This window comes from Varanus komodoensis, unplaced genomic scaffold, assembly GCF_004798865.1.
Source record: "Varanus komodoensis strain SLA01 unplaced genomic scaffold, ASM479886v1 scaffold55, whole genome shotgun sequence".
NCBI lineage: Eukaryota > Metazoa > Chordata > Lepidosauria > Squamata > Varanidae > Varanus > Varanus komodoensis.
Genome location: NW_025336157.1, coordinates 1,419,073 through 1,445,849, shown reverse-complemented (window position 1 = coordinate 1,445,849; position 26,777 = coordinate 1,419,073). Strand labels below are relative to the sequence as shown.

The 26,777-nt window shown below is 53.6% G+C and overlaps 2 protein-coding genes across 3 annotated transcripts; both read right to left on the bottom strand.

Annotated features, from left to right (window-relative positions):
- On the bottom strand, window positions 1–7,671 carry LOC123032642 (solute carrier family 22 member 6-A-like). Of its 2 annotated transcripts, none has more exons than XM_044448702.1 (9): window positions 7,270–7,671; window positions 6,107–6,210; window positions 5,767–5,921; window positions 4,952–5,120; window positions 4,246–4,384; window positions 3,350–3,450; window positions 2,152–2,366; window positions 560–668; window positions 1–208 (listed from the first exon to the last, which is right to left on the bottom strand). In XM_044448702.1, exons 1-9 carry the CDS (start codon window positions 7,669–7,671, stop codon window positions 1–3), a joined length of 1,602 nt encoding a protein of 533 aa, XP_044304637.1. The 2 variants fall into 2 exon arrangements, with proteins under 2 accessions (XP_044304637.1, XP_044304638.1); XM_044448703.1 differs by having other exon boundaries at window positions 3,350–3,465; window positions 4,261–4,384.
- Window positions 7,672–11,985: 4,314 nt separating this feature from the next.
- Window positions 11,986–21,962, bottom strand: LOC123032649 (solute carrier family 22 member 6-A-like). Its single transcript, XM_044448720.1, has 10 exons — window positions 21,561–21,962; window positions 18,790–18,893; window positions 17,979–18,133; window positions 16,731–16,899; window positions 15,820–15,943; window positions 15,375–15,490; window positions 14,946–15,160; window positions 14,088–14,196; window positions 12,807–13,010; window positions 11,986–12,073 (listed from the first exon to the last, which is right to left on the bottom strand). Exons 1-10 carry the CDS (start codon window positions 21,960–21,962, stop codon window positions 11,986–11,988), a joined length of 1,686 nt encoding a protein of 561 aa, XP_044304655.1.
- Window positions 21,963–26,777: the final 4,815 nt, after the last annotated feature.

Genomic DNA, 26,777 nt, shown 5'->3' with positions numbered 1-26,777 from the left:
TCACCTGTTCTCTACCTGCTGAATCGTCTCCAGCAGAGGGAGGTTGCGGGTTTCGGGCAGGAAGGCAGCGGCCAGCCCAGACACGACTGGAGCAGTGCCGTAGATCACAGGCGGCAGGAAAGGAATGTACTCGCTGGACATCTTCACCACGGGGGCCATCATGCCCCCCAAGCGGGCCATGGTGTTGCTCAGACCCATGCCGGTTTGCCTGTGAGCCAAGACGTCGAGCAAAAGAATGGAGCATCCTTGGAGGACCCAGAGAAGGAACAATCCCCCCGACACACATGGGCAGAAATAACTGCATCTCTTTGGCTTGGAGCGGGTGCGGGGAGATCTTGTGTTTTTGTCCCTGCCACTTTGGTTAGGCCTTCCCATCAAGCAGACCCAAGAATTTCCCCGAAATTGAATCCAGTCCTCAGTCCTCAGATGGGTTTCCCATCCACAGAGTTGGATGACATCCCAACTGCAGACTGGGCCCTCTCGGCCTGACCCTAACCTCTTCCGCCAAAGCGCTCCCAAAGAGGCGTTGGACCCCCTGGCCCCGCTCCTGCCCTCTTACCGAAGCACGGTCGGGTAGAGTTCTCCGGTGTATAAATAGATGCAATTGAATGAGGCGCCCAAGCAACCCTTCCCGAAGACGGCGAGGACGGTGCGCACCGTCAGCATGTCTGGGGCAAGAGAAAGCGCCCCCTGTGAGTGATTCCCCTCCCTGCCTCACCGAGGAAACGCGTCTGCTCTGAGTCCCACCGGGCTGCCCCACCCCATCTTTCGCCTTGCTCTCGGGGGCAGGATGGAGCTGTGAGTGCCGTTCCTTAGGAGCCCGCGTGAGGAGCCTGGATCAGGGCTGGCGCCAGTGGTCAGCTGGGTGGGGAAGTTGCCAAGGGCCCACACCCCAGTAGGGGCCCCTAGGGGGCAGTCTGTCCCAAGAGTTCTCCAAAAGCTGGGGCCAGTGCTAAGCTAGGCACAGAAACGTCTGACGCTGCTCTCTTCAGCTCGTGGCCCATCCGAGTGCGTCAACGCCGAAATTAAGGAGCCCATCCTCGGCCAGAGAGCCCAATCCAGCCTTCCAGACTGACCCTCTGGAGAGCCCTAGAGGGACAGGGTCCCCTTCCCACAGCCCCTGATTGCGTGGGGCTTCCTGGCTTGTGTTGGTGTGCATTTTCCCACCACGGCATTCTGAGAGTGCTCGCGCCCCTTGTGAGGCGCCGCTGACGGAAAGGAGGCCCTTTCAGGTCGACGAGGTGGAGCAAAATGCCTGCCCAGAGAGCACCTGCTGCAGGTCCGGGTGGACCGTACTGGTCTAGACGGGACCCACGATCTGAGCCCGTTTGAAGCAGCTTCTGACCTTCTGACTAGCCTAGTGCCCTCTGGATGCTGCTGGACTACAGCACCCATAATCCCTGTCCATTGGCCAGGGCTGATGTGAGTTGCAGCTGGAGAATGGGAGGAGGAAGGGACCCCCAGCTGCTGGCTGGAGGAACACTGGGACTTGATGTTCTCTTGGGGTTCTCCAGCCACCCTCGCAGTGAGCTGTCCGTGGTGCTGAGCATGGTCGCCGGTCGCTCTCCACGACCAGCCGACCTCAGCCTCGTGCCCTTGAGAGGTCTTGCACTACAACGCACGGGGATTCTGGGGGTTGTAGTCCAACCATCGGGGCGCCACCAGGTTGACCATCCAAGGCAACCTAACTCCCCGCATGTCGTTCCACCAAGGACTGGACCTGCTTGAGCAAAAGCCCAAGAGACCCGGGTCCAAGTCCCTGCTCAGCCTTGGGCCAATCACAGACTCTCAGTCTGCCCTACCTCACAGGGTTGTTGCTCTGAGGGGTGGAGCTATGGAAGCCACCTTGAGTCCTAACAAGAGGGGAAAAGGCAGGATATAAAGTCCAAGATGGTGGTGGTGGTGGTACTGGTGCACACCGCGGGGCTTTGGGTCAGCAATTGACTCCAGACTTAATCTACCCCACAGAGGGTTCTTCCGAGGATCAAAAGGAGAGGAGAGGGTCGTGCAGTGCTGCCTTGGAAGGGGAAAAAGTGCGGTATAAATGCACATATGAAAAATCTACCCATCTGCTCAGAGAAGGAAATGCATCATTTTTAAAAGAACCGATCCATCGATCAACCGATCAGTAAGGCTGGAAAGCCATCCCACCTTGAGGAATGAAGATGTTGGTCAAGATGGTCATGCCGGCCAGGCCGAGCATGACGGCTTGGGTGAACCGGCGGCCGATGTAACTGATGGTGAGCACCGAGATGAACTTGGCCGGGAAGTCAACGGCTCCAAACACCAGCAAAACCAAGTAGATGTTGCTCCCGAAATTCTGCAGGTCCATGATCAGCCCATAATAAGCAAAGCTGGTGGAGAACCTGGGTATGGAAGATACGCCCCATCCACCCGGTGTCACACAGACAATGGGCAAATTGGTTTTCCACTGCTTTGGTTTTCTAAATTGGTTTTCTTCTGCTTTGTGAGGGCAGGAAGAGAACCCGGTACGGAGATTTCGACCAAACTTTTGGAAGAAGAAAAAGAGCTCACAAAATGAGCAAACTAGAATGGACCCCGTGAGTTTGCTTCTCTCCTCCAAGACCAGGGATGTCTCTTCCCCTGTGTATGTTGAAGGACGCTAAGGAGATTGTGGATCAGCATTCACCGAGTTTAGCTTTATTATTTAAATCCTAAGCAAATTAAGCAATTTCAATGTGGCCCATCTGCAGGGATGGAACGGTATATTCTGGAAGGGTTGTGGCTGGCTGGTTTCCTCCCAGCCTGAACAGGAGCACCTGGGGCACTGCGATGTTTTCATTTTATTCTACTCGGTTTTGTTTTACTTCTCTCACTTATCTCCCTGTTTCTACATCTGATTGAATTTCAGGCAGTGGATAAAATGGACTGTATTTCATGAAAGTTCATGAGATGATAAACTTACAATGTCAGGCGTGAGGCTTGACTTTTTCTAAAATCACATTGAAAATGCTTCCATTCTGCCCTTATCCAACGTAATTTGGATAAATATGCATGTGTTAATTCCTTTCTTTTGAGGCTGCAAAGCACCCCCACTTCCAAAAAAAAAATGCAAATATGGAATCAAAGTGCTGGCAAAGTAGGCCATGAAGGGGAGGGGAGAAAGTGTGCAAACTTTTGGAATTCCACCACTGAAAGACCAGAGGCCCTTTAACATGTTTTCATGTATTTCTCCATAACCATGAGGACTAGAGCCTTTCTCCGTGATTTACGACAGCAGTGTGGCTGTGGATGAAGCAATGCCAGCAACTTCAGCCCAACGGGAGAATGCACTCGATGTGCAATCCAGACCCCCGGGGCCTCCCCGCTCTCTCCAGCTACAACTCACCACACAAGGGACACGCAGCAAGAGATGCGGCGCATGGTCGGCGTCCGCACCAGGTCAAGGATGGAATAGCTCGACTTCATGGATGCCATCTCTTCCTTCATCTTGGATCTCAAGAACTGGAGGGGGGAAAGGAGGAGATGCTATGAAGAGACAGCGAGAGGAATTACCCATTTCTGAAGTCCTATCACCCCACAATCCTCTGAACGCGGAGATTTTAGTACTTCGTATGGCCAGTGTGATCCCCCCACAACCCCCATGGATCCTTTTGGGACTGTTGCGAAGGTCAGTCCTTGGGCTTTAGAGTCCCTTGGGGTTGGGACTCCGAAGAATCCTACAACATTGATGTGGGACGTGTCACCAACGTGGACGGCTCAGACCATGCGAGGGCAGGACAAGTCATCACCGGTTCCGGCCTGGAATTTCCCCGTCTCTGCCCAGACGCATAAGCAGGCAGGGTTCATACAACACAATAACCCAAGGCTGGCTTGTTGGCTTGTCTGAACCCTGCCACATGGTTTGCTAACCAAGTTTTACTTGTGTGAACTCAGTTACTCTCGCTTAGCCTAGCCTGCCTCACAGGGTGACTGTGAGATAAAAGATGGAGAATCACACGTGTCTGAGCTGCCTCCCGCCGTCCTCGACCTGATGCTCTAAAAACAGGTCAGACTGAGACTCCCATCAGAGCCAGCCAGCATGTGTTTAACTATTTCACAAATGTCTCCACAACCAATGAGGACTAGCGCCTTTCACTGCGATTTTGAAGAACCGCAAGGCTGTGAACAAGGAGCCGCTGGGAACCCATGGGCTGGGGATGCTGCGGGTTGCCGTCTAAGCCATCCGGAAGCCACCAGATGGGAGAAGACTGGATTTCTGTGAGAAGCAAATACCGAACCAACGTTTCCCAGTTTCACCTCCATGTCCAGCGTGTTGGCCGCCTCGCGCTTCCCATTCAGGGCCGCTACCCTCTTGAGCGCCTTCACGGCCTGATCCAGTTTACCGGCTGTCACCAACCAGCGGGCAGATTCAGCGAACCACCTGAGTCCAAGAAAAGCATCGCATTAACACGGGGTCTTTCTTTTTCTTTTTCTTTTTTGCTTAATAGGCTTGGCCAAGCGTGAACAGGCAAGAAAAAGGGATTTGAGAAGCCACGGAAAATAAAGGAGGTTTACATACCAAAGACAGCAAGAAATCGCCCTCTTCCAGCCAACAGGAATATCTTGCTTTTGCTAAGTGGAAGGACTGCATGGACTTGCAAACCCCAATTTTTTAGTTGTCTGGGGAATATGAGCACGTGTGCATTTGTACATTGGTGCAATTGGGCACGAATACAGATTAGTGCACACGTGAATTTGCCAACAAGAACAAAATTCCCCTCGTCCTCAAGCCAGTGATGCCTTCTCCGGCTCTGAATAGTCCCAGGTTGAGTTATAAAACGGAGCCTTTAGAAACACCTCTCTAGAGAATCAAAGAAGTCGAACTGAGTTAGAGGAAATGATTTCTACATTGCACTCTAATCAACATTTTGGTCCTTAGCTGCCCAGTTTGGGCGCTGGTTGGTGGATCGGCTGCCTGACGGATGGATGGATTGCTTCGGGGATTTACCAGGAGTAGAAAAAGAAAACGAAGAAAGGCAGGGAGACAGTGAGCTGCAGCTGCCGCCAGTCCGGGATCAGGTACGCCAGCCCTGCCAGGACGATCTGCCCGGTGGTGTAAGCACAGCCGTTCAAGGTTCCCAGCACGGCTCGCGTCCTGGTGGGTGTCCATTCCACACCTGTAGGGAGGAAGGGGGGAGAAATGCCAGTGTGGTGGGGAGAGAATGAGAGAGAGCGTTCTCTCGGCCCAAGGACAGACCGCCTGCCTGGACCATGGGCCGATTCAGCCACGGGAGACACTCTCTTGGGCGCTCCCACAAAATGGCTGCCATGGGAGGTACGGCGAAGGGGGAGGAAGCTGCCCCAAGGACTGAGTCCAGGGAGGAGGTGGGGCAGAGACGCCGCGCCATGAAGAACCCCGTCAAGTCCAGAGTTCCAGCGCCAACAAAAATCGATTTCACCGCCAGCCCTGTTTTCAGTCAGAAAATATGAGTTGTGGTTAAGCTGGAGGAGGAAGGCCCTTGGCGAGCCCTGAGGAAGGGCCCCGGGGGTGCACTGGTGCCCACAAGCCCCACACTGTGTATCCCGCCCCACCCCATCCCCACGGCATCTTTCCGAGCAAGGGTGTGTGACCCCTGCCAGGCCGACAGAGACGTTCTCGGGCGCCTCCTGGAGGCAGGTGGAGCTGAAGGCCAAAGCGGTGGCTAAAGCGCCAGAAAGACCCGCTCTTTTCAGAAAGCGTTCATGCCCTGGCTTGGCTCCACCCGCACGGCCGAGGGGGCCTGGCTGCACCGGGGGGGTGGGGGGGGCGCCGCCGACACTCACACAGGGAGACGCCGTTGAGCACGATGCCCGAGAAGCCCATCCCGGACAGGAAGCGGAAGATGCAATAGACCACGAAGCTGGGGGCGAAGGCCGTGACGGTGCCGGTGACGGCCAGCTGCAGGTAGCACCAGGTGAGGATCAGCCGGCGTCCGAACCTGGGAGGAGGCGGGGGGGAACAGGGGAGCTTGAGAGGCGAAACCAGGACGCGGGTGCCGGGGAGACGGTTTTGGCGGTGCAGAAGGGGAGCGGCTCCAGGCCCCGGCTCATCGCGCCGCCTGAGATGGCGCACAAGCACGGAGCCCTCGGCTTGTTCCGCCTGGACTGGGAGTCGTGCGCTCACCTGTCCGAGAGACCTCCGAAGACGATGCCGCCCAGCAGCACCCCAGCCATGTAGAGGGACTGGGCCATTTGCTTCTGAGTCCGTGCCGAGCAAACCAGGTCCCACTGCAGGGGGAGCGGAGAGAGAAACCAAAGCCGAGCTGAAAAGGCCCGGGGCCTTGCGTGGATTCTTCGTGCCATGGGCAAACCCACGGGGAGCAGGCGCTCGTCCTCTTATTTATTTATTAGATTTATATCCCACCCCATTCGCCAAACAGGCTCTCCAGCCGCCTGGAAAGACACCGTGAGGCAAAGTGCATTGAAACAGGCAAACGGTTTGCAAGATCTCGCTCTGCCGGGCAAAGCGGTGCAGGAAAACACAAGCATCCAGCGAAATTTGCACTCCAGGTGCAAACTCGCCTCTCTTGAGGCCAAGCTGCCCTAGGAAAGGCCTTGCTGGATGGAATGTTTCCCTGGCCTGTTCCAATCCATATTCAGGTAATACAGGTAAGTTCCGACAGAAACCTTCCTGCATTGATTCACAGTCAGCAGAGTCCTGCTTTCTCCCGTGGCTTCAGGTTTGGGTTGTGGGGGGGTGCACTCCATTTCATGGTCCATTTTTCTCCCTCCAAGGGCCAAATACAAGCTCAGAAAGGGCAGCCCATGTGCTTCCTTCTGGGCTAATTGGAAGGGGTGCATTTGGGTTTATACAAAGAAAACGGTAAATAGCAGGTAGAAGTAGCTGGAATGGGGAGACGTTTACTGCCATCCATTAGCCAGCGTGCTAGAAGAACTAAACAGTAGGACCACTTCTGTGGACATCATACAACTAAGTACGAGCCTGAGCAGGGAACTTCACCCCAACCTGCCGGAGGAAGAGAAGAGCAGTGCAAACGTTTAAGAATTGTGCAGATGAAATGAAAGAAAAGGAGAGGTGAGAAGCCGAAAGCACGAAGCACGAAGCAAAAAAGCAGGGACAGGATGAGACTGGATGGGACAAGAAAGAGGAGAGGAGAGGAGAGGAGAAGGACAAGAAAAAGGAGAAGGGAAGGGAAGGGAGGCCAAGCTCATGTGGACAGCCTAAACTGGAGGCTGGAAAAAAGGGAATGCTGTAGAGAAGCGGGAATGGTTAGATGCATCCATCTCTGCTTAGCAGGGCAGGAAACGAGCAAAGAGCTGCCTCACTTCGGTGACAACCGTGCTACGGAAGACGCTCCTGTCGTACAGCCATCCCTCGCGGCAGGGCTCCGTCGCCGCCTCCAGCGCAGGGCCGGGAACGCCGGTCCCGTTCAAGAGGGTGGCGTTCAGCAGCTGCCACTGATAGTCCACGAAGCGGCGGCATCGCTGCGGCCTTTGCTTCTCATCCAGAGGGATGGCGACGCGGAGGAGGTCTTCCGGTGCCAGGCTGCGATTCCCGGGAGTGGCATTGTGGTGGAAAGCACAGTGGTGGTCCGGCGTGGCCGCAGTGAAGTTCTGCAGCACCATGTGGCTGGCCATCATGAAGACCGGGAGGGAGAGCAGCGTCACGTAGACTGCCTGGAAGCGCCCCATGCTGCCGACGAGTTCCAGGACCTCGGCAAAGCCCATGGCGAGCAACACGGGCGGCTCGGGGCCGTGCCACGCAAGCAGCTTAGGTGGGTGGAAACGGAGCTGTTGGACGCTTCTGGCCACGATCTACCAACAGCCTCCAGCGACCCCCAGATGTTTGGACTCCGTGACGGGATGAGCCATCCGTGGGTTTCCAGGAGAGCTCTGTGGAGGTTCCCTAAAGGCCGGGAAACTGAGAAACTTCCCAGGATTGCTAGAGGGGGGCTCTCAGGCCTGGTCTGGCACAGCCGCTTTCGTCTCCTTGTCTGGGTGATGGACACATCCCCGCATGGGGAGCTTTTGTGGTTATGGGGCCCCTTTTGAGAGAGCGTCCCCTCCCTGGACAGGGAACGGGGTCACGAGGGGCCTTGTTCCACCCCCCTGCTTTTTCTCATCCTGCCAGCAACTAGCTGGGACTTGATCACCTCTGGGTGAGATATTTATAAAGACCAGAGCCTTCCTCTTGGTTAAAGTGTGACAGCAGGTCGGGCCAAGGGTATCAATGGGGGAAAAGGCAGGAAATGTCTCACATTACTTTCAGCACAGAGGGGACCTTGGCCAGAGAATGGGCTTTTTGTGACCCACGGTTCATGCTTCTAAATGCAATATTCACACAACCGCGTTAGGAATTAACTTGGCGTTGGGACCGGTCCAGCCTGTCCTGAGTGCAGGTGGAAGGCTCTCGTGAACCCCAGTAATGTTGGGGGATCGCCGGGCATTATCCACACCCTTGTCGGCTTTCTGACAGATGCGGCTGTCCTACCACAACCCCAGAAACATGCTTCAAAATAATCTCTGTCCAAACTTGCAGAGCTTTCCCTGGGATGTAACATTTTGCCTCCTTGCCTTGGGTCAGCGTGAAATTAATAAATGGAGATAGAGGTACACAGGAAGACAGACTTCACCGTCAAGGCAGAAGCGGGGGAGTGGCGTTGGTGTGCTGGGTACTTAGCCAAATGTTTTCTCAACTCGCTTAGAAAACCATTCTCTGGTGCCTCAACAGAGGAGAACTTCCCGGTGCTAATGTAAGCCGTCCCAAGGCTATGCGATGGGACAACATACAAATGCTCTAAAGATAGACAGACAGACAGACAGACAGACAGACAGACGGATGCCAGGCGCAGAAAGGTGCTGGCCCAAATTCAGGCTGGCCACGGCCCATTTGGGGATTCTGCCCAGTTCGAATATGGCTCGCTGCAGCCCCCTGGGTATAATTGCGAAAGACCTCAGACTCAGTGTTTGGATCGAAAGCAGCGCTGGTGAATTTGTTGGTGTGCATTGCCTGAAGATGATGTGAGTAAGAGGGGTGTTGGACCTCTTCACTCCAAGGGCTGAATTTTTGGAAATTTTTGGGAGACACCTTCCAGAGACGGGCAGGAGCAAAGGCAGTGTACACGAGGCCGAAAGTGGCCAACGGTTTTATTTTTTATTTATTTATTTATTTATTTATTTATTAAAACATTTTTATGCCGCCCCATTCGCCGAAGCCTCGGGGCGGCTTACAACAAATGAGAATCTCACCAGCCACATTCAATAATTCCCATAATACTACTGCGTATCTGTTCAAGCTGAGGAACCTGCCAGAAAAATGAAGGGGTACTTCAACACCATCACCCCAAACTTGACCGAATAAGGACTTAAAACCCAGACTTAGCACTTAAAACCCAGACTTTTAAGTGCTAAGCACTCAAGCCCCGAGGTCCGGATGGAGGGATCCGTCCCTTCTGTCTCCTTCTGCACCCGAACCGTTAAATCTCCATTTTGCCCTGAATATGGTGAACTTTACAGATTTGGGTGAATTATTTTCTAATATAAGAGAAGTTTCCATTTGGATTTGACTCTTCACATGGGCAAAGGCTTCTGCCCTGCCTTGAGAGCACAACTTTGATTTATACTGCGCTTTAACTGGCTACGCTCTGTACCGAGATTGTGTTTCTAAGTGCTAAAGAGAAAAAGAGGGAGGCGGGGGGCTTGGCAATGCTAGCCGTGGTTGCCTCCGCCACTTTCTCTCGCTCATGGCTTGGGGCAGTCCTTCCTTGACCACTGATATGGTATAGCCCAGCTCATGGGGAACTACTAAGCTACTGTTCTCCGTCGCCCACTGCTCCCCGTTTGATTGCGGTTAAAAAGCGAGCCTCTTCATTAGCATTGTGCGACAGTTTATTTAAAATATTTAGGCACCGCAGTTCTTCAGCCACGCCAGGGCAATGCCTGCCTCTTGTTGAGAACAGCCATCGGAATATAAAAACGCTCAGTCTAATGGGAAACCCAGAAAAGCGAGGCATTAAAAACAGCACGTGCTTCGTCAGAGGACTGTGGCAAAGGGTTCTAGTCCTTTCCCAGTGATGAAGTCACGGGCTCCGTTACTCCCTCTCGGCCTAACCTACCCCGCTGGGTTGTTGTGTGGATAAGACTGAGAGGTGGATTATGTAAGCTGCTTTGATTTCCTTGAAGCAGGTGAGATAAAAATGTAATAAATAAATAATACTACTATTGGTAGGAATAATGAGACAACACAAGAACTGAGTCCAGGGAAGGCCGAATACGTCATGCTTTATTGGGATATGAATTCATAGTCCATGCTCACACTCTGATTTGCCCAGATCGGCTTCTTTGAGATTGTTTCGCCAATGAGCGAAGGTAGAAACACAATGCAAACTGAGGCGGCCTGTGATCATGATCGCCCTGATCCGCTTTCCAGGTCGCCATAGGGGAGCAAAAATTCCCCGGAAGGGAGAGCGTGGGCTGGCGAAGGAGAGATCAAGGCAGCCCTCCGGGGGGGAAATTCAGTTCTTTGACTAACCTGTTACAGGACTTATAAACTACTTTTGCTCATAGGAAGGCAATACCAAATTTCTCAGGGTAGTAAATTTCATGGACGTATTTTCATGTAGTCAATACACAACGAGGTGGAATAGCAAACACCCTAGAAGACAGAATGAAGATCCAGGGTGATCTTGATAAACTTGAACACTGGGCCCAAAGCAACAGAAGGGGACGAGGGCCAAGTTCTCCACCTGGGAAAAAGGAACCAAAGGCATCGATACAAGATGGGGAATACAGAATGGAAAAAGAAAAGGACCTTGGAGTGATTGTGGACAGCTGGCTAAACATGAGCCAACAATGTGACGCGGCTACAAAGAGGACAAATGCTATTTTGGGATGCATTGGTAGAAGTATTACTTCCAAATCATGAGAAGTAGTAGTTCCCTTATGCTCCTCACTGGTCAGACCCCATCTGGAATACCGTGTCCAGTTCTGGGCACCAAGATTTAAGGAAGGTGCAGAAAAATTAGAAAGGGCCCAGAGGAGGGCAACAAAAATGATCCAGGGTTTGGAAACACTGCCCTGTGAGGAGAGGCGGAGGGAACTGGGCATGTTCAGCCTTGGGAAGGAAAGACTGAGGGGGACATGATATCCCTCTATAAGCCCCTCAAAGGCTGCCACAAAGAGGGAGGTCAAGATCTCTTCTTGCTGGTACCGGAGTGGAGGACACGGAGTAATCCGTTCAAGTTGCGACACCCCAGATTCAGGTGAATTATCAGGAAAAGTTCCCTCACTGTCAGAGCAAATTCTCCCACACTGGAGACATTCAAAGTGACGCTGGATGGACATCTTAGTGGGTTAGTGTAAATGGGTGTCCTGCAACAGCAGGGAGCCTGCCCAGGGCCTTTGCGGTCTCTTCCAACTGTGCTATTCCACTATTCTTTGAAAATCTGATAGACACAACATAGCTCAGGTGCTTAAGCAGGGTGAGTCACCGGCCTCCCAAATTCAAAAGGTAGGTAGATTGCAAGGTGGGAAAAGCTAATGCAGGATGGGTAGAAGGTAGATCTCCAGACATTTGGGACTACGTCTCCCAAAAGCCCTTGCTGGCTTAGCCCGCGGCCAGAAATGCAGGCAGCTCAGGGCCAAAGTGCCCAGACATCAGCTTTCTGCCCACCCCGTGCTGAATAATATGCTAGAGAGAACCAGTGGCGACTAGCTGCGTTTCTAGCAACAAAATTGCTGCAGGCTGCGGGGTCACGTCCAGAAAAAGCAGCGTCGCCCTTAATTGCAACGGGGTCCCGTCCTGGGGTGAGGGAAAGCACTTGGTGCGTGTTCAGACACCCTATGCATCTCCAGAGAAAGGCTTGGCTCCACTTAAGCCCTGCCTGTTCCCCATCCCCGGGACCAGGGCCTGAGAAGGGCAGGGGAGCGAAGACAAGTACAGAAGGGTGCTCTCGTTCTCTTTTAACGTGCGTTCAAAAAGTCTAGATCCCCTTAAACCTTCACAGTGTCTCCCCGGGGATGAGTGTGGGGGGAAAGTGGAGATCAGCAGGTTTCCTTGAACAAGGTCTTATCCTGGCTCTGAAGCAGGACTTTCTCCTGGGCGGCTTCTTCCGTGTTCTTCTTTCTGGCCCTTTTCAGAAAAAAGGAAAGACGAGTTGGCCAAAAGGAATTCTGCCACCGCCGGCTCCCTCCGTGCAAGTCCTCATTAAATGCCCAGGTGGGTGGGTGGTGTCTCTTTAGGACTGGGGGCTGTTTAAGGGTTGGATTTCAAGAAGGAGGGGGCCGCATTCCCGGGCCGGGCACAGCCGGAGGCAAAGGAGGCAAAACAACGAAAAATGCACCGGGAAACCCACCCACCACTCAAGGGCCTGGGGAGAGAAGAGACCCCGTGTCTCTTCTTTAAGGGCAAAAGCCAAAAGAGGCTTCTGAACTTGGCATTTTCTCTGGGACAAGTACCAGGAGCAACCCAGGGAGGCCCTGGCAGCTGCGGGCATAGCCCCTGCCCATCTCGTGGCCCAAAGTACCCCCAGGGAGATAATTCGGCGTCAGTCCACGCCGTAAGCGAAGGCGCAGAGAATGTCCTTTACACACAGGTCCCCAGTCGCTTTTATCTTCCTCGGGGACTCCCCAAGCGGTCACGAGAAGAGCCTCCCTTCCCAACCCTGAACGCATGTTCCCGCTGCCGTGCCTCCAGTGGGGCCAATGCGCCGATGCGGACCTGCCCTGGGACCCCCACAAGCAGGAAGACCAGCCTGGGGCGGGAAAGAAGGGGGCACGGCCCCTTTGGCATCCCCGGGGGGCGGGTCCCCCCCATGGGCCGAGGAGCTGCTGACGCCCCATCCTCCCCATGGCACACCGCCCACCTGTTCTCCACGTCCTCAATGGTATCAGGCAGCGGGACGTTGAGGGTTTCCGGCAGAAAGCAAGCGGCAATGCCGGAGAGGATGGGGACCGCCCCGTACAGGATCGCAGGCAGGGGGGTGTAGTAGTCCTCCGTCATCACCGCCAGGGGCGCGACGATGCCGCCCACCCGGGCCATGGTGCTGCCGAAGCCCAAGCCGGTCTGCCTGGGGAAGCGGAGACAGTGGGGCAGAAAAGGCGCCTCAGGGCAAGCGCTGCCCCCAGCCCTCCCGCTGCAGCTTCCCCCGGCCCTGCGCCCTTCCGACCGGTGGGGTTCCCGCTCCCATGATCCCCAGCTAGCATGGCCGTTGGCTGTGCCAGGGAGGGCCTTGGATGCCGGAGTCCAAGAGGTCTGAAAACAGCAGCCCGTGTGGCGCAGCGGGAGAATGTTGGACCGGGACGCTCAGGACCCGGGTTCGAGTCCTCACTCAGCCAGGAAACACTTTTGGTCGGCCTGGGGTTCTCAGCCCAGCCTACCTCACGGGGTTGTTGTGAGGATAAAATGGAGACGGAGGGCCTTGCACTGAGATTGGGGGTGGGTGCTTGGGTGCATGTGTCTCCCCCTGCCCCCAAAGGGTCTCAATTATAATTTATCAGTTATGATCACACAGCATTTAAAGCTCACGTTCTTCCTTTTGTGAGAAGCCCAAGGCAACCTAGTGCCAATTTTCGTCCTCACAACAACACCCCTGTGAGGCAGGCCAGGCTGAGAGCTAGTGAGCAACCCAGATCACCGAAGGTGCTGCTTAAGGGCCCATCTTGCTCCCAGGAAATCACAAAAGCCGGATGCTGCATACATCTGCCCGGTAGGCCCTGCGTGAGAGATTTGGCAGCCAGAGGCTGAAAAGGAAACTAATTCCCTGACCCAGTCCAAATGAGCATCCTCCTTTTTGGAAGGGTGTGTGTCTTCCTTCCTTCCTTCCTTCCTTCCTTCCTTCCTTCCTTCCTTCCTTCCTCCCTTCCCTTCCCTTCCCTTCCCTTCCCTTCCCCTCCCTTCCCCTCCATCCACCCTTCCTTCCTTCCTTCCTTCCTTCCTTCCTTCCTTCCTTCCAGCCCTTCCAAAGCAGTGCCCTGACCCAGAGAGCTTGGACTATCGGGCCATCGAGATTTTCGGTGATCCAGCAGAAAAGGGGCTTCCACTGGCCGGTGGACCCCAGGCCATAGCGTGGTTCAGGGGGTCCCATCTCCGAACTTCCCAGCCGCCTCCCCCGCCAGAGAGCAAGTGGGCCCGATCCGCTCCTCACCTGACAGGCGTGGGGTAGAGCTCCGTCGTGAAGAGAAAGACGCAGTTGAAGGCCGCGGCCAAGCACCCCTTCCCGACGACGGCCAGCGCCGTCCGGACAGTCTGCAGCTCTTTGGAGAGGGGAGACCAGGGTTGCCGAGCGGCTGCAGCGCTGCCCTGGGACTCGGGGGACCCGGGCTCGAGGCCTCACCTCCCATGACGCTGCCCGGGTGACTTCAAGCCACGTCTCTGCCTAGCCTACCTCTCAGGGTTGTTGTTGTGGGGATAATACAGGGAGGGGGGAACCTGGTAAGCCACCCAGAATTCCTTGCAAAAGGAATAATGCAATAGTGAAAGCACGGCCTGAACACCAGAGGCTGGTTGACGCTCCCCCACCAGCCTCCTTGGGGGAAGCTTAGAAACCATCGCTCAGCAACCACAGAACGAAGTATCAACAGAGGAAATTTCACATGCTGCAGCCGGTGCTTTTGAAGACAGCTGCACCACTGAAGAAGCGAGTGCCTCTGAGCATGTGCAGAGGTACTTTCTCCTTCGTCACCAGATCTGCCATTGCGTTACTACCACGCTTCCTCATAACAACCAAAGGGAAGATGCCAAGGAATATACTACGAATAAAAGGGGGAATAAAATGGAGGAAGTTAGACGTAATAACCATCCAGGATCAGGGACAGCTGAAATGAAATAGGAAGGGGAGATGCTTGGCGGGCGTGTCGTGAGTGGGGCTGGCTGGAGCCAGGGGTCAGACTAGATGGCCCCGGAGACCCCTTCTGGCTCGCGCTGCTTCTGTGTTTCTGTGCTATTGGAGCCTTCCACCTGGGAGCGGAAGGGGAAAGGTGGGAGCAGATGAGCAAAGCCTCACCTGTGGGCACAAAGATGTTCACAATTATGATGACGCCGGCCGTGAAGAGGAAGGAGGACAGGCTGATCCTCCGGCCGAGGTAGCTCATGGTGATGGTCACAACGACCTTGGCAGGGATATCGATGGCCCCAAAGATCACCTGGATGAGGTAGATGCTAACCCCGAAATTCTGGAGGTTCATGGCCAGCCCGTAGTAGGAGAAGCTGGTGGAGAACCTGCCACACAGACGGAGACGGGGAGGTTCAGGGGACACAAGACCCGTGCGAGGAGCAGGTCTGGAGGAGCTGTTCCGAAGAGCCGCGTGCGAATCCCCAACCAGACAGACACGCAGCACCCAAAACGGTGTGCAGAGGCCCTCCAGGGCACCCAGACGCCCAAATCAGCTCCCTTCCCTTCCCGGAGACGCGCGCGTTGGTCTGGCCCACTCACCACACGACGGAGATGCAGCAGAAGATGCGCCGGATGACCGGCGTGCGCACGAGGTCGCAGATGGTGTACGAAGACTTCGTCGTGGAGAGCTCTTTCTCCATGCTGGACAGCAGAACCTGCCCAAAACCAAGAGAGAAGGTGGGCTATAAAAATGCAGGCGGAGAGTAAGGGCTGCCCTTCCACACTTGCTTCTCAAATTACGGTTTTTTAATGCCATTTTTGCTGCTGGTTTCGTCATGGCTTTTGTTGCGGTTTCTGCGATTTCCCTGATTTGGCCCATAAAAAACTGGATTTTATGTGGCTTTTGATCTTGTCATTCTTGCTTTATTGAGCTGCCCAGGCAGTCCTTGGGCTACCGGGCAGCATGCAATGACAGCAAACAGATAAACGGGCCTCCCGCCCCAGATGCTGCCACCGGTGGGACCAGCCCCTCGTCCGTCCGTACCTCGGGGGTGATGCGTGCACCGGCATCCTCCCGCCCGTTGATCCGCGCCACTCTCTGCAGGACCGCAACGGCTGGGCCGGGCTTCCCAGCCAGGATCAGCCACCGTGCGGACTCGGCAAACCACCTGCACAAAAGACAAGGGACCCCCCCGAGGCGTCACCCACAGGAGCAAGCCACACGCACACCCCACAAAGTTGCGTTTGGGGGCTGGAGGAAACTCTTCGCTTCTCCCTTGCCTGGCTGCTCTTGCACTTGGACTCGGTGTTCCCTGAATCTGAGCATGGTTTTCAGGCACGTGTGTGCCCGGAATAGAGATTCGACACGATTCCAGAGGCTCAGCCAACCCGTATCATGCTGTCTTTTGCGGGAGCAGCTTTTGGCTTTGTGAGCGCTCCCCAGGGACGCCCTCCGAGCAGTTTGCTTCCAATCTTCCTGATGCCAAAGAAAGATGTTTCGCTTTCCTCGGCCTTTTAAATGATGTTGCAGTCAAAAATTATTTCATCTCTGCGGCTTCCATTCTTTTGCCGGCAGTTTCAAGTTGCTTTCTTGCTGTCCAGTTTCTTGCCTCTGTTTTTAAATCGTTGGGGAAGGGCCGTCCCGTTGTCCCAGCACTTTGGGGGTGAATTTGGCAGGAGAGAGAGGAAGGGCTCAGGGTCTGTCTGGCCACTGAACGACCCCTGATCTGCTCTGCTTCCAGAAATAAAACAAGAACTTGGGAATGGAGACATAACAGTATTGTCAACAAGGTCGGCCACAACCGTCCTGCGAGGGTTCAGGAGATAAGCTTTTTTCGGGCTGACCTGGGAATTCTGGGAATCAAACTTCCGGATTTAGAGCACCGCCGAGCATTCCCCCGCAGCCAAAGCATCCCTGGGAAGTGAGGGATGGATTTCGGCCCACGCGACACATACCAGGAGTAGAAGAGGAAGAAATAGAAGGGTGCCGACACGGTGAACTGCAGCCAGCGCCAGTTGCGGATGCTGTACGCCAAACCGGCCAGGAGGATCTGGCCCAGCGTGTACGAAAAGCCGGTGAAGGCGATGGTGATCGTGCGGCTCCGGGTGGGAATCCACTCCACGACTGAAAAGGAAAGGCACGGCTGTGGGACCCTCATCCGCAGAGCCTCGTCCAGGCCTCGGTCTGCCTGGCACCAGGGCTGTGCAACATGGTCCTCGGAGGTGGGTGGTGAGTGCCGGGCCATTCCTGGGCTCAGACACGCACCGGTCCCCAGGCCGAGGGTGCGCACGTGCACAGGCTGGGGGCCACCATGAAACAGGACATGGTGGCCCAGAAAGGCAGAGGGCACCCATGGGCAGGACGTTTCTCATGTGCTAGTTTGTCTATCTTATTTTTGAGATCTTTGAAGCACCCAGGGGAAGATGTGGGGAGGTGGTACTGAGGGGCAGCCCACGAGAAATGAGGCCTGGACTTCTGGGAGACCCTCTGCCCCGCTGGCTCGCCATCCAGGGGCACTTGGAGATAACGGTTGCGTCGGATCTCTTGGCTTTTTGCACACAGGTAAAAAGCCCCCTGCTGCTCCCCCTAGAATCTCCCAGACAGACTTCAGAACATATGCAAAGCAGCACTGGCAAATCTGGGGGCAGTTCTTGCGGGCCTGAAATTTTAAAAATATAGCATTGCACATGGAAAGGGCACAACCCCTGTCCCCAAGATGCAGCCTGCCGTCGGCTCCCCGGCCAGTGAGACGTGCCGGAGTGGTCCAGGTTCTTCTCTCTCGTCCATCCTCATCCACAGAGATGCTCTCTGGGAACCAACAAACAATCCAGAGACCAAAGGGAGCTTTTCCGTATTCTGGGTTTATGTTCTTTCCCACACTGAACTACAGTCCTTCCCTTATGAAAATTCACATTGTGGTGGAAACACCTATTTTGTTATTTCTGTTACTTGGTGAAGAGTTCGCACACCAATGGAATGAGGATAATATTAATTCTGTGGTCATTATCATTTTGATAAATGTCCAGGGCTTGCGATTAGGGCTTTGAGACACTAAAGAAAATTATTTTCCACTAATGCGCCTTGATCAGTTTCAGGAGCTGCCTCGAAACTCAAGCTGTGCATCCAACCTGGAAAGTGAAGCTTTAATAAGTGCACCTGCTTGCGCAGCCGCTCGCTTCCCCTTGCCCCAGGCAGTCTCTTACTCAAGCAGGTGATGCTGAGGCCGAATCCAGAGTGCGCCATGCCCGCCAGGAACCGGAAGATGCAGTAGGACATGAAGTTGGGCGAGATGGCCGCGCACGACCCCATCACGGCCATTTGCAGGAAGGACCAAATGGTCAGCGCTTTGCGGCCAAACCTGCCCGGGGACGGATGCGAGACAAAGCGAGACAGTCACCAGCGAACAGAATTTGCTCAGCGAATCGAGAGTTTTGTAAGCTGCCTTGTGCATGGCATCTCAGGGTGGCTCACTATCATTAACACAACCACGATAAAAAGAGCAGGAAATAACAATTAACCCAAAAGTACAAATTAAACTAGTTAAAAATAGCAATGTTTCCACATCTGCAAGGCCATGCTCTTACATCACGGGGCCCTCTATGCACTGCAGCTTCTATTCTGAGCTTTCCAGGAACTCCCCAACGTGCCGAATTCCAACATCAAAGTAGGTTTACTGCCACAGGGCATCTTGGAGAGCTCTTCTAAAGCTCCGAATTAAAGCTTCAATGGGCGAGGAATCCCACTGAAAGAGGAGAGGCTTGGGTCTCCCCTGAGCATCGGAGATCTAAACCAGGAGCGCCAAGCCAGCCAGGGGTCTCCGATCATGGTATTTCCCACGAAGGCGAATTGCACTGCGGTTCTGTTTCAGGCAGAGAGATTGTTTTCAAAATGGGCATCTCTGTGCCTCTGGAACTCGGTCTGCAGATCGCTGTCCTCGCTGGGGCCATTCCGGAGTGGGCCCTGCTCTGGCACACCCCCAGAGTGCCCCGTCCCCTTCCCACCCCATCCGCTTACCGATCCGCCAGCCTCCCGAGCACCAGGGCCCCGACGAGCACGCCGGCCATGTAGATCGACTGGGCCATCTCCCGCAGCTTGCGCATGTCGCACACCAGGTCCCACTGTCCCGGGAAGAGGAGGTTCGGTCAGCGCAGAGCATCTCGGGGGCCGCAAACAGGCAAGGGCCAGGGGTGGCCAGGTAGCCAGGGGTGTCCAAGCAACCTACTGTTTTTTTCACACTGTGCAATTTTAGGCTACCTTAGCACAAAAACGGCAACCGACAATACAGTGACTTTCAAGGCTTTGCACATTTGCGGGTGGGAGAGCCGCGAGTGCAACCTTTGCTTGGATGCCTCCGAACACCTTGGCACAGAATCCATCCGTGAGCAGACGCTGGAGGGAAAGACACCTGGCTATCCATGAAGCATGGGCAGAGTGCATTTCGCAACGCTGGTGCCTCTCTCTAGGCGGGTGTTTGTGGGCACCGGCTGCTGTGGGGGCACTTGTTGGTGCCCAGCCGTGACAAATTCTGGCACTCGTCCTGATGGCCAGCCTCTGAAGGTCAGCCAAGCCTGGACTTCCCAAGCCAGCTCTCAGCCCTTGAACCTGAGACATCATCCTTCAGAAGAAGTGCTTCTGAGCATGTACAGAGTGCTTTCTGCAGCTCACTGATCCAGCCCAGCTCTTAGGATTAGGTTGAGTGGGCAGAGCTTTCCAGGTAGAAAAAGACTTGACTCTGCAGCTGAGAATTTCTGCGCGCACGCACGCACACACACACACAGGCCCAGGGCTGTCATCGCAAAGTCGCCTCCAAACCTCACGTCGTGAGCAAGCATTTCTAAGCCTGGCGAAGGCCTGGAAGAATCGAGAACAATATTTTTGCACGCTGCAGAAAAAGGGGCGGCTCTTTCCCTTGGGACTGCGGCCAGCAGTCTCTCCCACTGCGTCTGAATTCTCTTCCCAGCGGGTCGTATGCTGAGACCGGGCCGGATCTCCATTCCTGCCTGTTTATCCGTCGGAGGCAGGCGCCCCACGCCGCTCTCCGAGCTTAACCCCGTGCCCTGCTGAATAGTCTTGCCGGCTGCAGGCAAAGATGCCTCTCGGCTTGTGCTGCCCGCTTTGGAACCGGCGTAGGGTTCTTGGGGCTCTGGACCAAGGCAGGATTCTCGGGGAACCCACAAAACTTGCTGGCGCAACACAGTTCTCACAGGCGCTGGTCCAGAGAGCGCCGACGGATGGAGATTTGCGAAGACAGAACAGCGTCTCCCTCTTCGATGCGAAGCCGCAGGAGGAGCGGTGCCGGATCAGACCCGGGGAACTGATCAGAGCAGTGGTCACCCAGCCCCCTGCTCGCCCAGAGGCCCACGAGATGCCCCCATGAGGAACCTCAGGTGGGGCAGGAGCACCCTCTGGCCCATGTTCCCCAGCAGCTGGTGTCCATAGGCAGCCTGCCTCTGGTTCTGGAGGTAGCAAAAAGCCGTGAGACCGAGTAATGATGGGTAGGGCTCTCCTTCAGGAATCTCATTCGTCTTCTGAGCATGTACAGAGTGCTTTCTGCAGCTCACTGCTCCAGCCCAGCTCTGAGGATTAGGATGAGTGGGCAGAGCTTTCCAGGCAGAAAAAGACTTGACTCTGCAGCTGACGCCCTGCATGAACTCCAGGGTCTGCCCCTGCATCGTCATGCGAAGAGGCCCTTCCTTTCATCCGCCCTGCCTCTCCTGCCCTTCAGCCACATGGAGGAACTCACCAAACGCTCATATTCTGGGAGCAGGAGGGAAAGCGGCCCTCTCCGCCTCCACGGCCGGCACCTCCAAGCTCACGTTTTCTCGAAAACAGGCCCAGACGTCGCCACCCGGCCTCACAGGGGAGTCGTTCCGCCCCTGGACCATTTCAGTTGCCCTGCTTTTATAGTTTGGGACTAGCACCAGATCTTGGCCGTGGTGGAATGGAGAACCCATGGCGGAGGGGAGAACATATTCTGCCTCGCTTTTGGCGTGCGGAGCTGGAGGGATGCACGTGCGTTGTGTGTACGGGGACCAAGTACCGGTGGGGCTCAGGGAACACTTGAGAAAAATCCGATTCTATCAATGTTTAGAAAATGGCATCGAAGGTGCCTGACAATCTAAGCGACACAGGGGAATCCGGTGGAGCAAAATCGATGCATAGAAAATCCAGACATATACCCGGCGCAACCTACAGGATGTGCTTACCTTCTACTCAAAGGAGGGACCTTTGCATGAACTCTGATGCGCGCTTGATTTTCCCTGCTTTGCAGGCTACTGTGATATACCTAGGTCGAATCGTGAACATCGCCTCCCTGACTTGACATGAGCCGTAAGCCTGCAGCTTCTCCTTACTGGAGGGGAACAGAGGGAGGCACTCTGCACATGCTCAGAGGCACCTACGCCAACGTCTACTGCTTTCCCTGGCAGCACAGAGCATTCCCAGAGACGCTCAGAGGAAATTTGACATAGCTGCTTTTGCAGGCGAAGGAATAAGCAACCCTCCAAGTTCACCCCCAGTCATGGAATCATACATCTGGAAGGGGCCGGACTCAGTTTCCCCACAGTGCCGTGGCCTGTGGTGACTGCGTGGGCCCCGGCCCCGAACCTCCTGAGTGGCCGTCGGCGCCTCTGGAATCCTCACCTTGCTTGCTCCGCAAAGAGCCAATTGCAAGGGGCTCTGCAGCGCAGGTGTGCCCGGCCCCCCATCCTTTCGGTCCCTACCTGCCCACCTGCCCCTTCCCAACTTCCTCCCACACTTCCCTGAAAACGCCCGCGGCATCTCACCTCCATGACGATGCTGGAAGTATACAAGCTTGTGTCGTACACCCATCCATCAGCACACGGCTCCGTCTCCACCCTGGTCCAGTTTGCCGCAGTGGCGTTCGCGTCAAGAAAGTGCCACTGAGCTTCCACGAAGCGCAGGCACTTCTCCGGCTGCCGTTTGCTGCTCATGGGGACACCGACCCGGAGAAGGTCCCCAGGCGCTAGCAGGCGCGTGCCGTTGGGAGAGCCGCTGCCGTTCTCAGCCAGGCGGATCCGGCAGTGGTGTCCTGGGATGGCAGCGGTGAAGTTCTGGAGGAGGTTGTGGCTGGCCATCAGGAAAACAGGTATGGTAAGAAGTATGGTGTGAATAATCTGGAAACGGCCCATGCCGCCCACTTGCTCCAGGAATTCGGCAAAAGCCATGGCTGTGTGCAGAAGCTTCCTCTGATATGCCTTCACCCCCCTCGGATCCAAAAATCAGTTTTCTGGGCAGTAAAGCAAGACGAAGAGCAGAGAAAGACAAGTGAAAGAGTGTTTGCTTAACAAGCTTGCTGTCTCTTGGAGGATTTCAGGAACGCGGGCTGGACTGCAATGTAGTTTAGAGTTGCAGGACCTTTGGATGCGATGGGGCTTTTGCTTGGGGAACCTGGAGGAAATAAACAAATCAACATTGCTAAGGGGAGTGTCTTCATTCCCTAATAAACAACTTTCAGACAAACTGCAACCTAGTTTTGGAGGGTCAAAACCCATCTCCCCGGGAAGCTGCCACATCTGTGCCAATTTAGCGATCACGCCATGTGTTCTCCAGAAGTGGGGGGGGGGGCTCCCCCACCCCATATGATACTCAGGCCTCTTTCCTACTTGGTGTTTATTCCTGGAAGAGAAATCATTGACACAGAAAAGAAGTTCTACATGTCTTTCTACCTGATTTGTCCAAGATTGTGGAAACCTCAGTGCTCCCCGTTCCAGCCAGGAAAAATTGTCCCGGCTTTATTGGGCCTTTGGATAGATTATTTATGTAAAACAGTAAGCAGATCATTTGGTTAAAGTTTTACTCTTGTTTTAAGGGATTAACCAAAGGTTTTAGAAAGGGAATTGAGTGGGGGAGGGAGGTGGAAAGATGTGGAAGAAAGAGCAGCGAGAGAAAGAAGAAAGCAAGAGATTTGCAACTTCGGTTTGCTTTTCTTTGGGGCTGGGAAGGAGTTGATCCTGCAACCCATCCCTGATTTATATCCCCTCAAAGAAAGGAGGCCTCTTCCAGGCCCCGGTGTCAGAGATGCAGGGCAGGCCTGGTCCAAAGGCCAATGCTTTGCATCGTCAAGGATTCGACGTGGTGGCACCGGAGTTCAAGATCATACGTGCCGGCTCACTGCACACACTGCGCTTTGCCAAGGGTCGAGCCGCGATCTGGCCACGGGGGACCGTGGAGAGGCGGCACCAGGACAATCCATGCTGGAAGCTGAGGGGGGGCTCTCCCCCCCACCCAGTGCCAACAAGCCCCGACCAATCCCCTCCTCTCTCCACAGCCATGCCGGGAAATCCAATGCATACACCTCGAGTGCCCATGGATTTCCTGTGGGTGCACTGCTTTGAGACAGGGATGGGGAACGGAGAGCCACACCTGGCCCACGGGGATCCCTGCCCCTGCCCCCTTTCTCCAACCACCAGTCATTTGCTTTCCTGGCTGGGGGTATCGCTGCTTTCTTGCAAGAGGCCAAATTCTCTCCGCCAAGGAAACTGCTGGAAGAAGCGTCCAGCCAAATGCTCAGCTCAGCCATCGGCGCATCGACATCCTGCTTCTGCCAAAGCCGTCTCATTAATTGCATGTCAATATGTTGCAACGACATCTCTCATTACTTGCAGACGGTCCCATTACAAGGAACAGGGGGTGGGACCCTCTTGCTTCGCTGAGCAGAGTGTGGACTCTGCCCTGCAACCTCGCGGGGGAACCTGCGTGCTCCGAGAGTGCAAAACATGAGTTGCAAGCGGACCCTGATGAGTTCTTGGGTGTTGGGCTGCCAATTTGCAGTGGGAAGAGGCGGCTGGTGAAGGATGAGGGGAGTTCCAGGCTGGAAGCTTGGGATCTGAAGAAAAGGGGCATATCTGAGACAAGGTGTGGGAGAAGGGCGTTCTGAATGCCTTGGAGCAAGACAAGCAAACAAATCAAGCCAGAGCTTTCGGAGAGCTTTTATTCACTATTCACGGGGTTGCCTGCGAATAAAAGGTTTATGCTGTATTTATACTTTTTGTTCAGTGTTTGCAGCTGTTACAAGATGCCCCAAGAGTTTTGCTTAAAAATGTAATCCATTAGTAAATGGAGTTATTGGAAGTTGTTGGCTACTCGTGAGGGCTCTGAGAGGGGAGAATTGACCTAGCCCCTCATAGCAGGGAGTTCAAAAGACTGGGATCTGCCACCAAAAAGGCCCTCCCTCAAGTCCAGCCAAACATACAAGTTGCATAAGTGACCTCGAGCCGGCAGAATTTGCTGGAAAGTTTTGTCCACGCTTCCCTCAAAATGTTCTTTCGGCCCCAGTCTGAACTTTGGCTGCTGATTCTTTCACCCATCTCTGGCCAAATTTCTCTGACTTAACCCAAGACCTACTTTCCGACTTGGGCAACCAGACCTTTCCAGGCACACAAATTCCAGAAAAGAACAGAGGGTTCCTCCTGCCCACGTGTCCCATCTTCCCCTGACTTTCCATTTTCAACCTCGCCCAGGAGATGGACTGCTCAGGAACAGACAGGTTTGAATTTTGGAATCCAAGATGCTTCTTGCTTTCTTGCATGAGACAACGGCACATATCCAATATTTCTGAGCAGGTAATCATTGTTTTTGTCACCTTAAATGTTCCGTTTGTCAGTGAGCAGACAACTAATCAAATCTTTTGCTAACTTTTTCTTTTGCCCCGTTTTTCTACCCAGAAATGGTTTGCGATCTCCAAGCGCCCTCAAGCGGCCACCAGCATCACGCCCTCTGCAACTTGGATGCAGGAAAAGCAAAGGTGAAGGTAGGAAAACCTGGATATCTATTTAGGGGCCATGCCTTTAGGCCGGTTTCAAGATCACCCCCCGCCCCCAAATTGTGCTACAAAAACGTGCACAATTTCACGATCTCCCGGGGGGCATAAAGCAGGAATTAAAAAGTTAATTTGATGCTGAAGCCATGACCCTCGCAAGCCCCTCTTACCACCATTCCCAGGACACTTTCTGAACAGTACCTTGTCGAACACAAATACACGTTTTTTACAAGATTTTAAATATGTTTTACTTCAGGATTTTTAGTTTCTCCACACTTTTAAAACGCAGACATATATAGCAATTAATCTGGATGCTGTGCTCCACCCTGTTCAGTGGAAGACTGTTGGGAGACCTCAGTAGCAGCCGGGATACTTAATTAATTCATTTAAAGTGTTAATTAAATATATGGGAGAAGTTTTAAAAAAAAGCCATGTTGAAATTTAGTAGGCAAAGGATTATGGAGAAATTATTGTTCTGTAATGCTCCTTTTGGGTGGTTTCTGATCTTAAAAGGGATCTGAGTAGGCATGAGACCTTGAATATGGTGACTAGAAGAGGGATTCTAACTAGGGGAGAAAGTGCTTTGGGGAAATGACAATTAAAGTGTGAGCATTAGGAGCGGAGTTGGAGTTAGTTTTATCATTAAATGTTATTAAATATTGTATTTATTAATTCCTTCTTGCTTTTCTGCCAAAACTGCCACACCAGGAAGCTAGTCTGCTCCAGGCATCATATGGATTAGCAGTTCCAGCACTAACATGAAAAATAGAGGGTGTGTTACATTTATTAATGAATTCGCTTTCTATCCCCGCTTTTTCCCAGCAGGAATGCATAACCCCCTCTCCCTTTTCTCCTCACAACAACCCTGTAAGGTAGGCTAGGCTGAAAATCTTGGTGTGGCCCTCGGTGAGCTTCGTGGCTGAGCGGGGACACCAAGATTAACAATAGAAACTCCCGAGGGCATCTCACATTTAATTAGATCATCAAATGATGTGCAGAGGTAAGCAGGATTTCTGTGCCACAATCTTCTTGTTGAAAAAAGCCAAGAAGGAAACTGGATTTCCACAAAGTGGCCATGTTCGGCCACACAAGGGCTGAATTTGACACCCACGGCCCGTCTCCCCACCCCAGTGCTAAGCCTTGTGCCACAACCCTGAACTAGCAACGCGTATGCAATGCCAATTACTGCTTGCTGGCTGTCAAAGCGTCTTTATAATAGGACTCAACACTCAATTAAAAACATTTTAGATTGCTTCCTTGCATGAGGCGACTGAGCAAATGAACCTATCGGATTTGCAGGAGTCCAATATTTCTGAAGCAGGAAACACAATTTCTGTTGCTTTAAATGTTCTGTGTATCAGTGTGCAGACAACATCCTAGAAGTAACTTATCAAACTTTTTGCTAAGTTTTTCTGCCCCGTTTTTCTACACAGAAATGATTTGCGATCTCCACACGCCCTCAAGTGGCCACCGCTTACCTCTGCAATTTGGATGCAGGAAAAGCAAAGGGGAAGGTAGAAAAAACTTGGGAATCTATTTAAGGGCCAAGCTGTTAGGCCAGTTCCAAGCTCACCCTCCGCCCCCAAATTGTGCTACAAATTCTGGATCTCTAGATCTGTAAGTGTGCATGTTATTACCAAATGCAGGTTGAGAAAGCAGGGATTAAAAAGATAATTTGATGCTGAAGCCGCCAAGTCTGCTTTTTAAATGAAACGTGGGAGGTGCGGATGAGAAAATCGGGCTCTGCAAAATGGCTGTCCAGGTTTTGCATGCCGACTGGGATTGCTGGACTGGAGACACCAAGAAAGGAAGATGGTTTCCCCGTTTTGAACATATAAAAGCACTGGATTGTGTATCTCCACTTTCAGAGAAGTCCTGAATGCAACCTGTCTTGATCCGATCCTGGCCTTGGCCTACTGTAAACTCTAATTCGAGAAATGCCCCAGTCCTGTAAAAATCTCAGCAGTCAGCCATGGTGGATCAACCTGGTCTTGGGCAAACCCCCTTCCCCTCAAATTAGCCTCTTTCCTAAATAGTTATACCAGCTCCCCCTTGGCAAATGTTAGACTCTTTTAAGAGTTCCCAGGATTAATTCTCTGATTTTCCTCTATGTTTGGGATGGCAGAGAAGGTGTGATCCTTCCAAAATGTCGCAGCCAACCTTCCGTCATCCTAAGAGGAGGAAAAGTCATGGAGTGTTGCAAAGATTGCGTTTTTGGCCT

What these genes read in the sequence shown, in the direction of transcription:
- LOC123032642 (XM_044448702.1), bottom strand. Translation starts at nt 7,671, where the DNA reads ATGGGCTTTGCCGAGGTCCTGGAACTCGTCGGCAGCATGGGGCGCTTC. An exon ending in TGCTGCGTGTCCCTTGTGTG is followed by an intron (nt 2,367 to 3,349) that starts GTGAGTTGTAGC and finishes TTCCATACCCAG; the next exon opens with GTTCTCCACCAGCTTTGCTT. An exon ending in CTCTACCCGACCGTGCTTCG is followed by an intron (nt 209 to 559) that starts GTAAGAGGGCAG and finishes CTTGGCTCACAG; the next exon opens with GCAAACCGGCATGGGTCTGA.
- LOC123032649 (XM_044448720.1), bottom strand. Translation starts at nt 21,962, where the DNA reads ATGGCTTTTGCCGAATTCCTGGAGCAAGTGGGCGGCATGGGCCGTTTC. An exon ending in TTCTTCCTCTTCTACTCCTG is followed by an intron (nt 15,944 to 16,730) that starts GTATGTGTCGCG and finishes TCTTTTGTGCAG; the next exon opens with GTGGTTTGCCGAGTCCGCAC. An exon ending in GAACATCTTTGTGCCCACAG is followed by an intron (nt 14,197 to 14,945) that starts GTGAGGCTTTGC and finishes CCCTCTCCAAAG; the next exon opens with AGCTGCAGACTGTCCGGACG.